Raw genomic sequence first — 22,546 nt, 5'->3', positions numbered from 1 at the left:
CAATATCAAAGAACATCAAAAGTCACAGCAAAGATGAAGCATTGTTTTGTTACTGAAACATGATTGAGATTATAGTACAACCTTTGGAAGAGTGTCCTTGTATACATAGTACATTACATTTGGATTGAATACACACGTACAGAATACGACAATCCTAAGATATTAGGTCTTAGCACATCATAACTACAGTAGCAAAAACAGCTAATGTTCATCGACAAGCCCAAAATATATGAATATAGATTCTTGTCATACCTTCTTGGCCAGCAATGAGGTGATGTTGTCATTATGTTCAGAGAGAATATCACATGAGCTCCATAGTACTCGCCTCTGCTCGACTACCTATTAGTGTTGGCTGCCTGTTTTAACCAGTAGATGTATTTATAAATGAAATCCGTCTTTCGAAAAATAATCTTGCAAATATTGCTACCTAGATACAAGTACTTCAAGAATGACTGTTTTTCATGTACAATATCCTGTTTTTTCTTTCAAACTATCTTGTAATATTAAGATAAAGTTGAACACACGTTTTCATTTATCCGTCAATAGGAAAGGTTACCTTCTTAAGATACTTCTTATGAAGTTTCATAGCGCTACTGCAAGCCTTTCTGGCATCCAAGTTTCCAGTAATATTATTCAGGATCTGAAAATAATAAGCAAACGATTAGAGTATGAATACATACTCTATATGTGAGGTCTGGAAAAGGTAGAGTGTACACAGACGTTACCCCTGCCTTGTGGAGGTAGAGAGGTTGTTTCCATATCAAAGCAGATTTAAAAGGAGAAAACAGGTAATGAAGACATAGCACCTAATTATGTATATGTCAAACCAACCTTAACAACCTCGTCCAGTCCTCTAGCTTCTGTTAGCTTCGCACTCTTGTCCTTCAGGACGCTGGCAACTAGGAAAACAGAAATTGGGAGGGGAGCTTCTGCATCCTTACCTCCACTTCTCATGTTATCTCTCTCATATTTCCCATACTGGCGTATCGACTTAACTTTTGCTCGTCCAGATTTTTCAGCAGTCAAGTCAGGGTCTTCTTCATACAGAAAAAACAACTCTGGATCATATTCCAGAGACCACATCATCTGTTGGCAAATGGGGATAAACCAGGCAAAGAGAAGATTTAGAGAATACGAACATCATGGTGAAATCACAAACTTTGAGAGAAGGGAAATTTGCTAGTGGCTTCGCAACTTCAGATCAGGAAAACATTATTAGGAGGCAAATCTTACCTCCCAAAGATATAACGAATCAGCGAAAGAAAATTCTCGACGGAACATAACCATGAGCATCCGAAAAGCAAACACGTAATTTCCTCCACCCAATGTCTCTGTGTGCCAAGATCACAAGGAAATTCAATGATATTTTTCACAAGATGAAGCATAAAAAGAGAGAATCATTGACTACTTTTGATGGTTAAAAATTTGTACCAGAAGATTAATTCTCAAGCAATTAATATATATAAAAGAATATCACTGAGAGACTCAGTTCACAAAAGGACCTCAAAGTGGCTGCAAAGCTTGTTCCTTTATCAAAGACTGAATGCAGATACGAGACAATTACTGACATGGGGTTTACTGTAAAGCATTGTGAAGATAAATTGCACAGTGATGAATTGAGTTACTTTAGGCATGGCGTAGAAGATTCGGAGAAACATTCACAGACTCTCGGTGACTGAAGCAATGCAAAAGTTACAGAGCTGTATATAAACCTAAGTTGCGCAGACTCTTCACTTTCGATGCCGCGCCCGTGTCGGATTCTCCAAAAATACACTACTTTTGGCGAATCCGACACGCACCCCTTGACATTTTTGAAGAGTCCGAGCAACATAGATATAAACCAGAACATCCTAACATAATAGGTTAACAACGTAAGTGAAGGACTCTTTAACATGCAATGTTCTTCTTGTTTTGAGACTTCCGACAGTTCAACTTCACACAAACAAGAAAATGTGTTATGAATTGGTTGTGAAAGAATTACTAGGATATATGGTATGGTGCATCATTAACTCCCTTGACTTATTTGTAACTCCATCAGTATGACAAAAGTTTGCATCAATATAAAGAGTTGTAGATGAAAATAGAAGTAAAATTGGATAGTGGACTCGGTCTTAGAGGATAAAGTAGAGAGGTGGTACCTAAATGCTGGTGAAGTTTGGGATCGATAACTTGAGTTATTGATGCTAGATTACTTAGCTGCGCCTCCACTCCAACAGAATTCCCAGTAGCTCTGAAATTTTTTCTCTTTAAAAATGCACAGAACACTTAGTATTAGCCACAGTAGTTACAAAAATCTAAGGAATTGCAAGGCTAGATATCAAAAGGATCGATGAACACAAATTAGTGTTACTGGAATTCAACTTGAGGTAACCAAACAAGTTCTGTTATGAAATGATGCGGGTATTCATGAAAATTCAGAAAATTACAATTTACACAGCTATACACAGGCAGTCCGAGTAAAGTTATGTACCAGTCTCTTCATCATACGTTCAAAGCACCAAAATGCATCTGCTTCATCATCAAGTAGAATAATCATGGGAGAACAAAGATCACTCATTCCTGTTCGTATTGTCAAATGTTAAAATAGTTTCAGCACAAGCTACTTGGACTGGAAGGGAAACAAAAAGGATTATTCCCCCCTGGAAATAAAGTTAATGCTAACAATGACAAAAATATTAACATTGGTGAGAAAAGACACAAAAGGACCATTTGTAATATATGGACATCTTCCCTTACAAGAATAATTTATGAATGGAACATTTAGCTTTATAGAAATTTTGAGAGTGTACACAGATTTGAGCAATTAGAACTGATCGTCAACTTTAGCATAGTGCATGGTAGCAAGTCAAAGACGAGATATAAGTAGAAACTACAACATTCAAACCAGTATCACAAACACGAGATCTTAGTCTACTTCAGACCATAACTCACTGTGGTAAAGCAATCACGGGATCACAAAGAAGCCAAAATACTGGAAGAATTATCTTAAGAGGATACTATAATAACTCACCTTGACAATAACTAACTTCTTTGTCGAACCAAGCATAAACAGCCAAAATATCCCAAAGCTTTGATAGATTCTCTTGTTTCTCATAAAAGACAAGTGTCCGGTCAGTACGAATCACATCCAATCCTAGAATAAATATGAACAAGGATTGAAAGATGTAACATACAAATAAAGAAATTAAATTTGATAATAACAAAGAAGGAAGTGATTGCCAAATTAATAAGAAAAATCCATAGTACATCCAAAGCCAATACTCGACTTGCCAAAACTGAAAAATAGATGAATGAATTACATATTGGCATGATAAGAAACAAGTGCATGCAAACCTATCTGGTGTAATGAGAGTTTCCACTGGATTACTTTTTTGTCATGCTCCTTCACCAATTCAAAACCATCAGACGGACCTGTAATTGCACGATGTCCAAAAAACAATCGTCACTGTATACAGCATCCAAGAGCCCTTCCACCAGAAAGGAAGAGAAAGAGAAATCACACTACTTGGGGACTGCACATATTAAGTATTACCAACTTGACCAACTGAAGTTGGTTCTTTTGCCGCATTCAACTCTTGAAGAACTATAGGATCTAGAATAGGGTCACCATCTTCAGTGATTACAGGTGCAGAAATAAACCGACCACTTCCGATTAAGGGAAACATCACACGACAGTCTTCTTTCAACGCAGCATAATGTACCCTGAATGCATACAAGAAATGTGTGTTGAGAATGTGATTTTGACATGGATTAGGTATTGATATACACTGTTGAATGGCAAAGTACGATGAAATTCACATGAGATGATAATTTGTCTATTGCCGAATCATAGATACAGAATTCGCTAAAGGTAAATCTTCAGATATGAAACTTTGGAAACCATTGAGCTTTAAGATCTCATGCAAGCAGCTGAAAACAAGCATGTTTGAGTCACCTTCAACAACAACTTCTATTGTAATTCTACTCGAGTAACTAACTTAGGATGATGAAGCATACAGTTCGAAAAAAATTAATCGTTGCCTGGATATATTTATACTTGCTTAGTAAGGAAAGTAAAATACCTCCGACGTTGTCGTAATTGCTCTCGTTCCTCAAATGTGCTCTTTGAATCATAACAGCCCAGTAAGAACTCCCAAACTTCACCTCTAATTGTTGGATGGATTCCCTAAAAACCACAAATACTCAATACTAAACATTCTGTTACGCTGATGAATGAACTTACCAGAAATAGGTATAAAAGACTAGGATTATGTCACAAGTTCTTTTAATTAAGTCCCACACAAAAAAAAGCATCAAACAAACAGTACAGATGATAAAAATACAGAATTGCAATATTCCTGAATCATTTGGCACATAAACCGAAAGTAACTTACGAATCATGAAGCTAACCTTACCCCACGACAAACTCGACTAAGTATTTTGCCTATATCAAGATAACCTTCAGGGGTAAATGCAGCATGCCATCTTCTTGAACTTAAGGTTTTCCCAACCTGAATAAGTAGATTATTAGATAATAATTATGAGGCAAAACATTAGAAATGAAGGGTGACAAGGATTCAATTCAAGCCATCAATCAATCACACATCAATTCCAAACCAAGTTGAGGTCATTACATGAATCCCCTTCCTTCACAGTCTATTCGAGCTCATTTATTACAGAGTAAATCATGAGTTATCTAAAACTAGAGGAACAAGATTCATTGCAAATGCCGAACCTTATGTAAGTGTAACAACAGCTAAGATGGTTAGATATTTGGGAGTCTTAGTTGTTGTAACAACAACTAAGATCAGTGTTGCACCTATACATCAATACAATTTGATGTCTATATGGGACATGATCAAACCATCTCAGGTAACCTTTTCTAAGTTTGTCCTTTATATTCGCACTACTTGCGACTCTATCTATGATCATTTACAATCTTATCCAACGTTGTATAACAACATATCCAACAATTTTTAGTAATAAAATATCAATACAATTTTTAACTAATCTTATAAAATTGATAATGCATCATACCCTCATTTTATGAATTAATATCAGTTTGTTCTGGTGGTAAACAGAAAAGACAATTTTTTTTCCGACAACTAAAATTGAATCAGGGTTTGGGCATTCAGCCGCGAAATGTCGCTGATGTAAGGATCACTGATGGACACTACAAAATTATGATAAGCAAGAAAAGAGATGGCTATTTAGCTAGAGGTAGAAGCATTCATTCTAGTCGAAACAATGTTTTGATAATAGCTAAACTGATCACTAGGATAGATTGCCTTTGTACGTAGAGAGGAAAATCAGCAAAAAAACAGCTCCAATATGAAAATTGGATATTAGATAATCTATGTATGGTGTAACTAGGAGTATTTTAGTTTTCTAGGACATTTAAGAATAATAGTACTTAAAATGATAACAAATTATTCTTTTTTTCTGTTATTATATTTCTTGTCATCCCCTTCATTATATTTTTGTATCCTCATTATTCCATGTTTACAGAGGATTTTGGGAAGGGGGCCAAAGGCTTTATCCTTTCCCTTGATGTTTATACGGTAAAATTTCAGTTCGCCCGGAATGCTCTAGTTTAGACTTATGAGCAATCTTGAAATCAGTCTACACCATTTAAGTAGAGTGAAAAAAACACCAAGTGTTGTAACGGGAGAAATTCTACACTAGTTCCCACCACCTGTTTTCAGTATTGTGAGGATTCACCATAGACTAGCTAAGATGAGCTTAAATGGAGCAACATGTACAATGATGATACATATATCCGACTCCAACTTGCTTGGGATTGAGTCTTAGGCTCGTAATAGTTGTTGTTGTTGTTAGTTCACACCTATATAGTACAACAAAAATAATTGAGAAATTGATGATCTTTTCTGGAGATCACACCAGCAATTTGTGAAATGTTCCTCACCACCTCCTAACTGTGGAAGCCTCACCCCAATTGCAAATAATCGAGAAGAACCAAATATTCTTTGACAAGATTAAAGGAACCAACAGACAGGAAATAACGTTTGGACAAGTCGGTGAGTTTATATTAGGTCAAACACTTGCTAAGAGTTGGAAAAACTTCCCTCTAGTGTTAGAAAACTTGAATTAAATATTGGAATGGAGCAAAAAATGGATATAGGATTCATATAGCCCCGAAATTAGCTGTGATTGAGGCTTTGATGTTGTTGTATATTTGACAAAAATCAACAGTGAGGATTCATAAAGACGAATTCATTTATACCTCAAAAAGCAAATGATTCGATCAAATCTTTCTATCTCCAAACATGAGATAATCAAAAGCCTAAAAATGCAACTCCAAAGTCAAATTACAGTTAGCTTTGCAATCAAAATCATTGTTCCAAACATTTGCATCTCTAATAATCTCAAAATCATAAATAAAATTCAAGCCTTCATCATAACAGACCAAAATAACATACAACATAAACTTAAATACAAAAATCTACTAAAATTACAACAAATATACAATTAGTTGAACCCATCTAACTCATAATATGTATCTAGAAAAATACCAATTACCTTGATTCTAAACTTGGTTTCAGGAACATCATCAGCACATTCAGGACGGACCTATCAATAAATATACCACAAATTACAGTTGAAAATAAAATAAAACAAATAAATTTTCAGGCTGAAACACAAATATCTCACTCTGCTACACAGTATAATACCTGATAGAATGAATCAGCAGAAGCTCCATAGTTCCTCCACATGCTTCAAATGTCTTAAAAAATTTTGGTACTTTGGAAACTCCTCAAAAATCAAAAATTCAATACTAACAACTTTGATCAAGAATTTCAACAACAAGAACACAACAGGGGACCCACCTACATCATACCTTTTTATGCTTAGCTGGTTGGTGTTTTAATAAAGAGATTAAAGAAAAAAGGGTAGAAAAAGGTTTTTTTTTATAAAAATAAATAAATAAATTGGTTTTTGTTATTTTGATGTTTCAGAGTAGGAGGGGTGGGGGAGATGGGGAGCGGGGGAGGGGGAGCGTGGATGGTACTGAGAAATGTGGTGAGAGGGGAGGGGGAAAGTGGTACAGGGTCATTTGGAAATGGTCCACTTGTATTTGGTCTGAAATCAAACGTGGGTTTTGGGTCAACACAAAAGGGGATAACTTTTTTTGGAAAAATTATGGAACAAAGCAAAAATGTCAATATATTTATGGAAAAGAGCTATAATTTAAAAAAATTATAAAAAAAAATGTTACTCCTTCTATTCCAATTTATGTGACTTACATTCATTTTTATTCAGTCACAAAAAGGAATGACACATTTCTATATTATGTAATAATTTAACTATAAAATGTTTATTTTACCCTTAATGAAATTTCTATCATTCATTTTGGACCACAAGTTTTAAAAGTCTCATTTTCTTTCTTAAACTTCGTGTCGAGTCAAACTACCTCACATAAAATAAGAAGGATGGAGTATATTTTATTTTTATAGCAAATTCTCTCCCTTTCTCACTTGCTTTCTCTCTCCCTCCATTCAATTTTATTATTTATCAATTGTATTCAATCAAATATAGGTGAAAATTATGTATTTTATATTAATTGTATTCGAAAAATTATATTTGTATATTTGTATCAGTTGTATTTGTATTCATATGAATACAATATGCAGCATCCTCTCTATCAAATGTATTATGTATCAATTGTATCCAATCAAAGAGAGAATGAATACAATTGTGTTCGTTGTATTTCGAATACAATTGATATTGAATACAAAACAGTTATATATTAAATAAATATAAAATACAATGCAAAATAAATACAAAATACAATCTTCTCTCTTCCCTCTCTCGATCTTGTTCGCCCCTCTCCTCCTAATATGCAGTTTTGATACAAATCAATTTGTATTTGTATTTTTTCTCCAAAATTCGTAAAAAATACAAATGCGTAGCAAATCAAAGTATATTTGTGAATTGTAATTAGTTAAATTGTAGCTATGGAGTCCTATTTAAGGTCTATTATTTTCTATTTTTAAAGTTTCCCTAACTTTTTTCTTTGATTTTTCAACAAATTTCACTAGGTTGTCTTTGTTTAATTTTTTATCCTACTTTAAAATAGAAAAGAGTTATTTTCTCTATTCAATTTGTTTTGACATATTTTTATTTGACATGAAATTTTAAAAGATTATGTTTTTGAATTTTGTCATCTTAAAACTAAAGATATATCAAATTTACTAAAACACCCTTAATCATGGTCTTAAATATGTTATGTGTAAAGTTGAAATTAAAAAGTTACAAAATAGGAAAAGAGTCATTCTTTTTTATATAGACTAATGAGAAAAGTATGTCAAATAAAATTAAGGGAAAAGGGTCTTATAAACCCCTCAACTTTGCCATTTGGAGCTGATATGCCCCTTGTTATGAAAGTGACTCATATATACCCTTACCATTATACAAACGGCTCACATATACCCCTACCGTTATAAAATGAGCTTACATATATCCTTCATTTAACGGAAGTGAAAAAATTAGTTTTAAATTTATATTTTTGACTTTTGATTTTAAAAAAAATTATTTAGGGGTATATATGATTTTTCTAACAAATTTTAAGGTATATTTTTTTTTTCGGACATAAATTATTTTTTGACTTCTTGGTTATCATTATTTGAGTTTATTATTCTTATTTTATTTTTTCTTTCATTCCTAGTGTAAAGAAAAAAATTTAAAACTATTTTTTGTGGCCATATTATAATTTAAAACTATTTTTTTTTAGATATATTGTAATTTAGTTTTTGTATTTGAAGAAAAAAATTGGGTCATCTATAATAAATTTTACAAGAATATTAGCAAAACTTAAATAAATTTGACCATCAAAATAATAAATCTAAATTAGTCATTGAAACAAAAAAAAAGTTTTAAAAAATAATATATGTTTGAGGAGGATTAAATATACCCATATGGGATTATATTTTTTTAAAAAATAATAATAAAAATTAAACTAAAATTAATTAATTTTTTCACTTCCTTTAGAGGAAAATGGTATATGTGAGCCATTTGTATAACAATAGGGGTATATATGAACCACTTTTATAACGAGGGGTATATCAGTTCTAAATGACAAACTTAAGGGGTATATCGGATCCTTTTCCCTAAAATTAAAATAGAGGAAGTAGTAAATATACATATTCACAATACTTACTTTATTTTTAAAAACAAATGTAGAAATGAGGGGGAAAAGGCGTAGTGGTCTCTGAAAAGAACCTACTCATGGATGATTATGCTTCTTTGAGAATGTATTATCAAAAAACTGAGGACAGAAATAACCTTCTTGTGAAAATCTTGAAGAACATAACAAAAAACTTAACAGTTTTTTCAAAGGGAAGAGTGAAATCATCACTTTTCAAATATCCATAGAAAATGATTTTGAGAATTTGACAACGAAATTTCGAACAACTATCGAAAGATATAAAGTTTTACAAGAAAACATTTAATAGGCCAGACTTGATTTGGAAAGACATGTTAAGAATGCTCTGGACAGTGCATGCTCCAGACACGTGACAAGAAACAGACTTCTAAGGTGGAAGTGTAGCATTTAGAGATGGAAAGACTGGTGAAATAGTTGGAATCAGAAAAGTTAGAAAATATCATTCTCATGCCATTGAAAATGTATATTATGTCCAAGGACTGAAATACTATCTCTTAAGTGTATCTCAGATGTGTGACAAAGGGAACAATGTGTGTTGTTCAGAACTGATGAATGTCTAGTAACAAACTCAAAATCTGAGAATCAGGTTCTAAGAGGAAAAAGGCATTAAAATGTTTACAAGGTATATATTATGCAAACCTCAAAGATTCAACTTAAATGTCTCGGTGCAATCGTAGGAAAAAAATCTTATATGGCACAAAAGACTGGGACATTCAATTTCTCACAATTGAATAAACTTTTGAGCAAGGACCTAGTTCTAGGACTGCCCAAAACGTGCTTCAACAGAGCATTGTATGTGATTGGAACACCTTGGAAGTGAAAAAGGCAGTTGGAAGTGGAAAAGTTGCAAAAAACTTGTTCGTGTTGTGGTTTACGAGGCCCATGTATGGGTTGTGTAATGATCTACGGCTCATGGATGGCAGTCGTGAATGAGATATAGAATTTAAGCAAAGTTGGTACAGTGTGTACGAAGAGGTTTCATGGTTCGTAATTTGGAATACGGCTCATGGTTAGCCTCGTAGATGGAGATCCTAAAAAGTTTGCAAATGTAAATCCTCTTACCTCAATGAACGAGCCAACATGACGACTCATGGTTGGGAAAACGGGTTGTGCTTGCTTCTTATAGATGTAGCCTTCAGACTTAGTGATTTCAGTACCTTGGTTCTACGGATGGCATTATACCTTGGGTTGTATAATGGATCACAGCTTGTGGAGGGTTGGTCGTGGTTACTCTTCATGGATCCTTAGGATTCAGTGTACAAGACGTTTACACGGATTGTAAATGGGAAGATGGTTCATGGATTTCCATCAAAGACTTGGACTCTCAGTCAAAGGAATAACGGACGAACGAACAATACCGTTCGTAGATAGATTCGTAGAATTGGTCTAGCAATTATTTTTCAAAGTTATTTGGGTCTTTTTCTACTTCTTTAATTCCTATATTGTGTCGTTTTAGGCCTATTTTGGAGAAGTATAACTGATTCTAAGACCCTAACCACTCCCCATTCTCTCAAGTCTTCTTCCCCAAGACAAGGATTCCAAATTTCCAAGGATTAAAGCTTCAAGTCTGTTCTTTCAGATTTCAATCTAGGATTTTACCAAGGTATGTGGGAAATTCATCAATGGATTTCTCTTATCCATTGAGTCTCAAAGGAACCTCAATTTCTATGCTTATGATTCTTAGTCAATTCTAGGGTTTCATGACTTCCTTATGGGTTCAATTGATTTTAAGTTTAGTCATCATGATTGGTCATTCGTGATTTGATCATAATTCAATGTTTTCAATGATATTTTCATGAACCAATGTTATGCAAGTTTTTTTTATATGAATTCAAGCTATGATGATATATATGCATTATGATTTGAAGAGTTTATGAATCAATGATGCTTTCGAATAAAGTATTAACATGTTTTTATGAAATTATGATGCTTTCGATTGAAGTACTTTCATTATGAATAAATATCATGATTTAGATATTTTTGATTAAGCGTCTCTTCTGAGTATGTTATGAAATCATGATTTTAAAGAAGCAATTCATATGACTATGAGATTTTATGAATGATTCAGTATTGGTAGATTCTTAATTATGATTATGCATAGATAATTAATATTAACCTTTAATCATTACCTCAAACATACCTGATTAAGAAAATTATTAATACATTGATACAATAAAACCAAATAAGATATTCAATATTTTTTACTTTTATAAAAAAATAGATATCTTTTAGTGAAAAAAATGATAGTAAGTTCACTCTTAATACAACTTAGATATCGTATAAAAAGTTGGTCATTTGCACTCTCTAGCTCAAATTATTGTGAGAATAAGATGATTTAGGGTGTGTTTGGTATGTAGGAAAATGTTTTCCTAGAAAATGTTTTCCTGGAAAATAAGTAGATTTTCGACTTATTTTCTCATGTTTGGTTAGTGAGTACAAAATATTTTTTAGTGTTTAATTTATGAATGAAAATTATTTTTTGAGAAATATCTTTTATTTTTACTAGAGAGTAGAAAATAATTATTGAAATTGAAAGTATTTTAATTCAAAAACAAACTTAAACTTTTTTTTTTGGAGGGGATGGGGCGCTGGTAGGGGATGATGGAGGGGGGGGGGGGGGTCGCAGGTAGGCATTGTGTGGGGTGAAAAAAATAAAAATTTGAAATTAAAAATATTTTTTCTTTCATACCAAACACACCCTTAATCTCAAACTTCATTATTAAGTTTTCAGATTTTAACTATCTATGCTAAGAAAGTAGGTACACCTAAGTACCTTAAAGATCAGATTGTGCAAATAGTTTATTCATAAATTTTGTCAAATTATGTGAATTTACTTTTAATTATTTTATCATCTAGTCCTCTCATAGATCTATAAATATAAGTCAAACACTCTTATTTTATATTTATAAAGAGGTATTCACTCATAAATTCTACTCTTTTGCTTTTTTTTTTAGTATCCGAATATATATGACTAAAAGGGGGGGTTAGGAGCACTAGGAATCTCGATCCGGGAATGAAAAAAGTCATTTTAGATAAAAGATTAAAAGCACTATTTAAGCAAGCAAATGAATTGTCAATTCGATGTGATATCGAAATTGATCTAATTGTTTTTGCTACAGGAGAAAACAATGCGTTTGTTTGGCCATCTCTAGCACAGGCTAATGATAGAGTAAAGAACTATTTAGCTAGCATCAAGATTGCAAAGCTAAAGAAGTTGTCCACGCACGTCGACAAACTTAAGAAAATAGTGGATGCTCAGAAAAAACATGTTTATGAAATAGAGCAAATGATTGAGCAGAAGGAAATGGAGAAACTCTTCAACGATCTTGTTGAGACAAGAAAAGAAGTCAATGAACTTGACATTACAGAAACTAAAAGCTTGTTAAAACTATTTGCTATGAAGAGGACCCAACTTGATGAAAGAAAAAAACAACCAAGTGAAAATGTTGAAAATGAAATTGATCCTAATGACAACAAAGATGAAGAAGAGAATGCTGGACAATCTTAGGATGTTTATTGAACTTGTAGTACTTTTTTATTCTTCTATTATTATTTGGTCTTATTTTCTTTTAGTAGCATTTCCTAGTTTGAATTTGTTTGTCGTTGTTCATCTATTTATGTTATTTTTGTCATTTTAATGATATATGAATGATATTTTATTCAAGTCTTGTCAACCTCGTTATATGTATCATTTTACTTTTTTATAAAAATTATACTTAGATACGATCAATTAAGTGTAAAAGTGAACATGAGATCTCAGATTCAAGTATTAATAGAGAAAAAAACACTATAATTTCTTCTCATATGTCCAAACTTTAATAGACAGAGGATACATACTAGTTTAACTTTATGCACTAATGACATAATTGTTTTGCATCAAGTTAAAATTACCAATATTCTTTCAAGCAATTAATTCACATCTAATTAATTGGCTCTACATCCGAACAAAAAGGAAATACTTCAATAAGACAAGATAACTTGTGTGAATTAACCAAATGCAAACTAGCATTTTGTTGCTTGTAAAACACAGATCCATTAGAACCCTCCATCACAATAACATCATTATTGTATAAGTCAATTGGACTTGGATAATTCATCCCCCTCTTGATGTTTTCAGTCTCAACATCTTGTTCCTTCCTCCAAACATGATTTATAGTACTCGCAATGCACCAAAGCTCTAGGATTTCACTTGGAGACAAACAAATAAATCCCAACTTGCCTTCATACGAAATTAGTTTTTTGTTTTTATAAGCTTTATTTTGGGACACTTGTTCAGGTAGTTAAAATCTTGTATACGCTTCTTCCCCATCGTAGTTTAGAATTTATACTTAATCATCAGTTGTGAGAAGATAAAGTAAACCACTTGCATTGATAGGTTGATGATGATATTTCAAACACACATCTTCAGAAAGTGAGATTATATTTCCTTGTCTCCATGCTAATAACTTGGAGTCGAAGATTTTACAAAAATAATTGCCAAATCCCAAATTCCTATATTTAAACAAACATTCGAATGAAGGATAACTACTACAAAGTAAAGAAATTAATGTGTAAATAATCTTACATACTTAGAACGCATTGGTGAGTCTTTTGAAAAACGAAGAATCTTGAAACGTACGTGATCTGATTTAAGTACAACAAATGCAACTTGGACAGTCCAATACCTCAGTTTTGGATTAGGCAACACTTTCCATTCTATAATACTAGGTTTGCAAATGTAGTACCTATAATTATTGTTCCTTGTTGGTCTCATGCAACACAAAATCCCTTGCCTTGAAGATGCCTCAATTTTCATGTTGCTATCGTAACAGTTAAAAAATCTATCTTTCATTTTCAAGGTTTCAACAGGTAGATGTGAAAATGAATTTTTTCCTGAACATCCATCCATTGAAAAAGACTCTGAAACGTACTTGGATTTTTTTAGATCTTGAAAGAAGTAACCTGAAATATCATATGACAAAGGTAGTTCAGCGTTCAATTCTATGTTCAATCACAAAATTTACAAAATATTTTAAAAATAACCTGAAATATTGTTGGTTCTACGACAATAACTTTGCATGAAGCTTGATTCATAATTCATCACATTCCATGTTTTGCTTACTACTCTGCATGCATCTAATGTTTCTAAGGATGTTCGAGTTAATATATCGAAAGCTAAATCATGTGGAAGCTTTAAAGAAGCCATTATATCTACTTGTACGGCAGATTACTAAGCAGATGAGTTTCTATAGAAAGAAAGGAAAAGATTTTTTGGCTAACGTAAGGAAAAATAAGTGAATGAATCTTGAACTCACTGTGTTATACTTTTAAAGTGTAAATACTTTTAAAGTATAAGAAAACATACAACCAAATTTATAATAAGAATAGTACATTGAACATACATCAAGTCATTAATTTTACTTTTACGATTTTAACAAATTAAGCTTTTTTGGTTATACTTATTAGGTAATGAATATAATATTTTTCTTCTAATTTGTTGTGGAATTGATAGCTTTTGCTTTCTAGCCTCCGAAGATAGAAATTGAAAATAACAAATATCCGTCCTTAAATATAATTCTAGATCAAGTTTTCTTAGAATGTATCTAGTGTACATATTTGTTTCTCTTAACTAATATATCTCTTTTATAAGAAAAAAATATTAATGTTTTGAAGGATTAAACAAGTTAAAATCTTAATGCACAAATATGAATTTTTTTGTAGGTACTATTTTAGGAGTCGATCATTTTTTTGTTCAAACAATTAATTTACCTTACGTACGCTTTTTAATTATGAATTTTCAACTTTTGGTATATAAACATTTATATATTACAAAGATATTAATTAGTTTTCCCATTTCACCCATCACATTCACAATGTTACACTATTTTATTTTAGTTTAAAGAATTTACCAATATAATTATTTATTTATCAATTTTTCCTTAATAATGGCTAATGAAAACGCAACTAGGTAGGATGATCATTTGGATTTTAAATGATATGAAGAGCCTATCTGGATCAGCTAATTATAATTTACAATATGTAAGTTTCAATGCGAAAAATAATTTTATAATTAAATTGTTACGTGTTCAATACAAGTGATGAAAATTATGGTGATTAGTTGATATGTTTGACAAAAAACATTCAATTCATAAGTTGTACTACTATTAAAATACCCAAAAATATTTGTTAAAAAAAATTATATATTAAAAATTTATTATTTAAACAAAAGAAGGAACGCCATATACAAAGTAATGTGGATCAAAAGGGAGGAGTTGCACTTTTGGATTTTAAGAGTGTTGACACTCAGTTTTGACCTGTCACGGCCCAAACCGTCGTGAGTCGCACTCACACTAACCATCTGGTGGGAGAACCATTACACAACCCAAACAAACAAATTTTATGAAAACTAAGACATTTAAAGATACGGAAGCATGTTTAAATGACTATAAAAATGGAGTCCCCATAAACTCCAAAGTTTTAACAAACAACTAACCAAACTAAATATGGAAGAACAACCCGTAGAACCTGAAAGTCATTGTACCAAAACTCTACTAACAACAAGTCTAAGAACAAGGAGAACAACCCTGAAACTAAACAAACACCTTAAACAAATTGTAAAGAATGGACTTAAATAAGAGAGATCCATGGCAGCCTGAAAGAACTGACTCATCCTTAAATCCGGTCACTATCAATAGTCATTTAGCTGAGGTCTATCAATAGCCACCTGAAGATACCCTGTATTCAACAAAGAAAAAGCAAGTGCAACATCAATACACAATCACATTGTACTGCTAGGATCACACGGCTATCCCAATAAGTGAAACACATGCAAGTAACCACAACATTATAAAACAGATATATACCGAACATATACAATATTAGTCATCTTTTCAAGATGAATGTAACATCCCACGTTCTCAATAATACACATTGGTTATCAATTTAAGCAACAAACAATCTTTCAACCTTACTCACCATTAGATATGAACGTAATCAACACAAGTAGATACACAACACAATTCAATGGTCCTCTCATGGAACCCAATCCCAAACTGTTAGTGTACCAATTCGAGGTACCCGATCCAATATTTATGTCGGAACGTGGCAACCGATCCCATATTTATGTTGGAACGTGGCAACCGATCCCATATATATGTTGAAACGTGGCAACCAATCCCATGTTTATGCTGGAACGTGGCAACCGATCCAAGTTAGTGTGTCAGAACGCAACACCCGATCCATTCAACAAACCACAATCATAATCACAATGTATATTCTCACAATCATACAACAAGAGGTTATTCATGACATACAATTATTCAATTATCCTCATTTACGATTTAGGTGATCAATAATGCAATATTCGCATACATACATGCATTATAATGAGTAATTACAAACATATATCACACTAACATGAAATCACAACTATCACATACCTCTAATCCAAACTTGAATCCCATAAGACACTTGAATCTTCCCTTTCCAGATTCTTTCCGTTTGTTCTAGGTCTACAAACAATTAATACACGCAAGGATCACAAATCGAAGGTCTAATTATCTGGGTTATAACAAACTCAATAACCCTAGAGCAAACCCAATATCCTAATACCCAGATTAGGGGTTTTTTCCACCATAATTTCCAGATCAAAACTCTCCCCTATTGATAATCACCTACGAATTTACATTCTATGGATTGAAAATGGATTCGGGGAGTTAAAACCTTACCTTTAGCCTCAAGAATGGTGGAAAACTGTCATGAAAGCACCTGGGGTCATATCCTAGCTCTCAAAGTTGAAACTTGCAGAATAAAATATTTTTGAGGTTTTATTTCCGACTTAAGTCGTGTCTGTCCTGCTACGGCGGGACCTATCCCGCTATGGCGGGACCCATCCCGTTACAGTGGCAGCCATCCCATTATAGCGGCATGCACGGAGACAGAATGCTAGAATTTGAATTCCAAGCCCCCATTTCACAACACACCTTCAACGCTTGACATTCAAAAATCACTCGTTCACGCTAAGATCATTTTCAGGAATTCCACTCGCCCGAATTCAATTCTGTAATGTCGTATGGGTTCCTTAAAGTCTTAGCTATCTATTAATGTAATCAAAATCATAATTAAATCACCCAGTTGTTACCAGATTTACGTAGACTTTACTGACTCCGATTTCATCCAAATTTGGACTAGGTTAGGAAATTCCAAGTTACTACCAAAAGTTTTCTGACCCCAATTCTTTCTCCATTAGCTTTTCCGTAATGATGAAATCAGGTCGTTACAATAAATACTAATTTACCCATCATTCGTCCCCGAGTGATCATCTAGGGAAGACTGGCTAAAGTAAGGGTAGAGTAGTATCTGAAACGTCGAATTACTAGGGATACTTGTCTCGCATGTCCTTAGCTCCCGAACACCGTGATCAAGAATTTCAACCGGTTCTTCCTCACACCAAAGGTCTTGTTTAACAACACTGAGTCTCACTTTATGATATAATCCACGTCTCCAGCCAACCAATTGATTACCTATACATCCTCCCATACAATGCCTAAATGAAGTCATTACAATACTCGAGTGATAATTATTGTTGTATGCACACTTAGCTAACCACAAAGCTATTCCCAATAACCACCAAGGTTGATCGTACACATGTCTGCAACATGTTATCAAGGACTTGACACAATCATCTGGACGAATCCTTTAGCACTTAAGCAAGATAAAATTCCAAGTCAATACTCGCTACAAATAGAAGCGAACCTGAACCAACCAACACACACTCATAATACCCAAACAATCATAGTTCTTATTAACATCTCATTCTCACAACATAAATTTCCATAAGCTTAAGTTACAAACATTTGATCTTTAAACATCAGATACTCATCGAGGGATATGTCCAAGCATACAAGCCCTCTAACCACACTATCGAATGCTGGATTTAGCAATTGTCGATTACCTATTAAGAATAGTAGAATTGGATTTAATGATCCCCACATTCAACCACACATAATCGATACATGACCTCGATGACTAGATGAAAGTTAAGATTGTCGGACAATCATAGATTACACAGGGTAACTCTTCTATGGATTCTCATAAGCAAAGTGATATACGTAAAACCATTGAATTACTTTAACAACTTCAAGACAACATCACATAAGTCATCTGAAATAACCAAATCTTCCTAATCTTCCCACTCAACCAAGAGAACATCACATGATTTGGTACCCCTGATCTACCATTAGGGGTCCACCCACCAAAGTGAAAACACACGAGAGCATAACTAGTGAATCATACTCACAATATTAAAAACCATAATAAACACTCCGACCATTTACCTTATTATAAACCAACACCTTTTAGTTGAAATCTTTCTTAAGTACTTAACAATCAATAGTAATCAACTTACGACTCAACCCAGGTGTAAGTCCTTTCAAAGGCTCAATACTTGATACAATTGATCATTTCTCACCTTACAAATTCATGCATTGACAAAATATATCACCATGAATGTAGACTTACCATGAAAAATTTGAATTGTAAATTCAACTGTATAACACAATCCCTTTATCTATCAACATTAGTTTATACCTTGAAGATTTTTATGAATTCATGTATCTTTGCTTATCCTTGATCCCATCTCTATCGATCTTACAATATCTTTCGCTAACAATCCAATCGTACTCATTACTAAACTCAAAAACAAAAACAAGCACGTATCATAACACTAGATCTAATGTCTATACACTCTTTTCTCAAGTCCTTTCCAATAGTTTTTAATCAATCTGACGGACTTGTAACATTATTACCATAGCCACAACAAAATGAATGAAATCACGCGTCTCTGAACCCAATTATCTACCCCTTTGAAGATATCTCTTTAGCTTTTACAACCAAATAAAATATTCTTGCTCTCACCTCTCTCTAAAGGTTGTACTATATCCCACTATTTTTCTTCATTATGACTCTAGCTCTTTAATTTCTATTCGAACGGTGTCCCACCATCTCTTGAAACTTTCCATACAACCATGTTATTCACAAAATATTAGAAAACCATAACCTTAGACACTCGCAAGTTATAATTACTATACAAAAATCTGCTTAACCAACAATGTTATTATGTAGTTGCATCCCGTCAAAATCCATCACAAACTCGTATTACCATTACGCTTAGTCAGCCTTGACTATCACCACAAAGCCAACATTTCATCAACATGACACCTCAAAATCAGGTATACTCATCCAATTTAGAGGACTAACCCAAATTATAAGCACTTTCTTACTAACATCTTCAATTGCCTCCATCCAAGTATACTCAATGGAGCTTTCTTTATCCATAAGCTTGTTATTCTAGTATTAATCCACTCCCTTATGGATAAAATCATCAGTCCTCATACTACCCTCCCTCTTCTTAACAAACAAGACAGGAGTACCCCACAGAAAAGTACTAGGATGGATGAAACCTTATCAAGAAGCTCTTGGATTTTGAGCCTTAAACTTTCTTAATTCTGCTGGAGCCATACGATACGGAGGGATGGAAATGGGGCGAATGCTAGTTTCCAAGTTAATGCAGAAATCTACGTCTCTATCCGGAGGCATACCAGGCAAATCCGTAGGAAACACTTCCTTAGCACTCAGACACCACATGAATAGACTCAATAGAGGGAGAATTAACCTCAACATCCCAAACATGAGCCAAATAAGCCAAACAACCCTGCACTACCAGTTTCCTAGCCCGAATGAAGGATATGATCTTAGCTAGCTTAGGCTTGTACCTCCCTTCCCACTCTAATCTTTCCCTACCGAGGATCTCTAGAGTTATCGACTTAGTATTACAATTAAGCCCCGTATAACATGGGGACAACTAAGTCATGCCTAAGATTATATCAAGTCAGTCATATACAACATAACCAAATCAACCCAAGTCTGAAAATCCCTAAACACAATAGGACAAACACGATATACAAGGGTGACTATGACTGACTCTTCAATTAGTATAGAAAGATGGATGGGGGCATCAAGTATATCACAAATCACATCAAATCTCGATGCAATTGAACTGACACATACGAATAAGTAGAACCCAAATCACACAAAACAATAGCCATTCGGGCACAGACAAGAGTAGCTCTTGTGATCACTGCATCATACCTTCAAACTCGATCTTACCTGAAAAAACATAAAACTGAGCCCTGTCCTCTTGACGGGCAACCTGGCTGCACTACTCCTCTACCTGCATTACCATTTCCCCGGCCTCCACGGCCTTGCTGATTTCCTCCTCATATGCTCAGGTTCTCCACAATTTTAACACACTTTATAACTTATATTCGATTGTTGAACACTGAATTAAATCGCGAGGGTTAGTTCGGGTACGATTCGGGGTCCATAATTGTGACTAGGGGAAAACATGGGAGACTGGACTGAGATTTTATCTCACCCTATCCTGCTCTGGTGGGAGAAATCTCGCACTGGCGGTCTTGTGTTGGTGAGATTATCCCGCCCCAGCGGCTCCGACGGAAACAGAACCCCTACCAACAATTTCTGGGGTTCCTCTCTTTTCCATATTTCCCCTAGATTTCCTGGCTATAACTAGGCATTTAAGAATATCCCTTTAGCTAGGACAATCATTGTCTGCCCCCTGATCAACCCAACGAAGTACGCACTTTAGAATCCTTTTACATCGTTTCAACACTACCACACACACATCCCCATGATACACCCGTTCTCACACGATTATCAGTTGGTCGTAACACACGTCCAGATTTATTACTTACGAACCATGTTGTAATTTATATAGACCCTTGTACCTAATCTCGTGATGACTTTCTTTTCACAACAAGTTTCACGACACTCAAGGAGTTACAACTTGAAGATAAGTCCAAATTCTTTAATTAGTTCGTTCCATATACAACCATTACTGATCATCTATGCCTTATACGACCCCTAAGGCCATATACCAATTAGAACCTTCTCTGTTCCAATTAACTTGCTTGTGTCCCTTCAGTCGAGACTACGACGTCTAGTTCACTTTGTTGAGATACCAACTAGACTCAACTCATACCACAAGTGACAATAGTAGCTAGCGAGCCCCACAAAAATGCTAATTTCAATCATAGAACTTGGTCGAACCCAATTCTTAATCGCCTCAATCTTTAACTGATGGTAACCAGACCTTAAATCAATCTTAGAGAAAACCATTGCACGTTGCAATTGGTTAAAAAGGCCATCTATCCGAGGCAATGGATACTTGTTATGAATGGTAACCCTATTCAACTGTCGGTAGTCTATACACATCCTTTCTTGCTAGTGATGGTGTTAGCACATTTGTTGCTCTAGTTCGGACCATAGTGTGAATGAGGAAATATGTAAATTTGTATCACCTAGATACTAATTGGATTCATGTCATAATACGAATGAGTAGAAAATAGTGAGTTTTTCCTAAAGTTCAATAGCCTCTCAAAGAAAAGTACGGACGTCATCGTACCATTCCGCAAGACTCTACTAGACTCATTTTGGTACAACAAGATCAACAAACCGAGGGCTCTGATACCAACTTTGTCACAATACAGACCGTCGTGAATGACACCCACACTAACCCTCTGGTGGGAGAACCTTTACTACAACCCAAACAAACAAATTTTATGAAAACTAAGGCATTTAAAGATACAAAAACATGTCTAAATGACTATAAAAATGGAGTCCCCATAAACTCCAAGGTTTTAACAAACAATTAACCAAACTAAATACGGAAGAACAACCCCTAGAACTTGAAAGTCATTGTACCAAAACTTTACTAACGACAAATTTAAGAACAATGGGAACAACCCCAAAACTAAACAAACACCTTAAACAAATTGTCTGAGTAAAAAATAATAGACTTCAACAAAAGAGATCCATGACAGCCTGAAAGAACTGGCTCACCCTTGAATCCGGTCACGATCAATAGTCACTTAGCTGAGGTCTATCAATAGCCGCCTAAAGATGCCCTGTACTCAACAAAGAACAAGCAAGTGTAGTATCAGTACACAACCACAGTGTATTGGTAGGATCACACGGTTATCTCAATAAGTGAAACACATGCAAGTAACCACAACATTATAAAACATGCATATACCGAACATATACAATATTAGTCATCTTTTCAAGATCAATGTAGCATTCCACGTTCTCAATAATACACATTGGTTATCAATTTAGAGCAACAAACAATCTTTCAATCTCAATCACCATTAGATATGAACGTAATCAACATAAGTAGATACACAACGCAATTTAATGATCCTCTTATGGAACCTAATCCCAAACTATTAGTGTACCAGTTCGTGGTACCCGATCCCATATTTATGTCGAAATGTGGCAACTGATCCCATATTTATGCCGAAATGTGGCAACCAATCTCATGTTTAT

The 22,546-nt window shown here is 34.0% G+C and overlaps 1 protein-coding gene across 1 annotated transcript; it reads right to left on the bottom strand.

The window, feature by feature from the left end:
- Window positions 1-28: 28 nt before the first annotated feature.
- Window positions 29-6,864, bottom strand: LOC125862607 (rab GTPase-activating protein 22-like). The gene is made up of 13 exons (XM_049542720.1): window positions 6,672-6,864; window positions 6,520-6,570; window positions 4,395-4,490; window positions 4,062-4,165; window positions 3,533-3,702; window positions 3,334-3,411; window positions 3,011-3,133; window positions 2,471-2,559; window positions 2,139-2,244; window positions 1,234-1,331; window positions 832-1,086; window positions 557-640; window positions 29-356 (listed from the first exon to the last, which is right to left on the bottom strand). Exons 1-13 carry the CDS (start codon window positions 6,711-6,713, stop codon window positions 336-338), a joined length of 1,317 nt encoding a protein of 438 aa, XP_049398677.1. The 5' UTR covers window positions 6,714-6,864; the 3' UTR covers window positions 29-335.
- Window positions 6,865-22,546: the final 15,682 nt, after the last annotated feature.

The sequence above is a fragment of the Solanum stenotomum genome, chromosome 4, assembly GCF_019186545.1.
Source record: "Solanum stenotomum isolate F172 chromosome 4, ASM1918654v1, whole genome shotgun sequence".
NCBI classification, from domain to species: Eukaryota; Viridiplantae; Streptophyta; class Magnoliopsida; order Solanales; family Solanaceae; genus Solanum; species Solanum stenotomum.
This window is presented reverse-complemented; position numbering and strand designations above follow the sequence as displayed.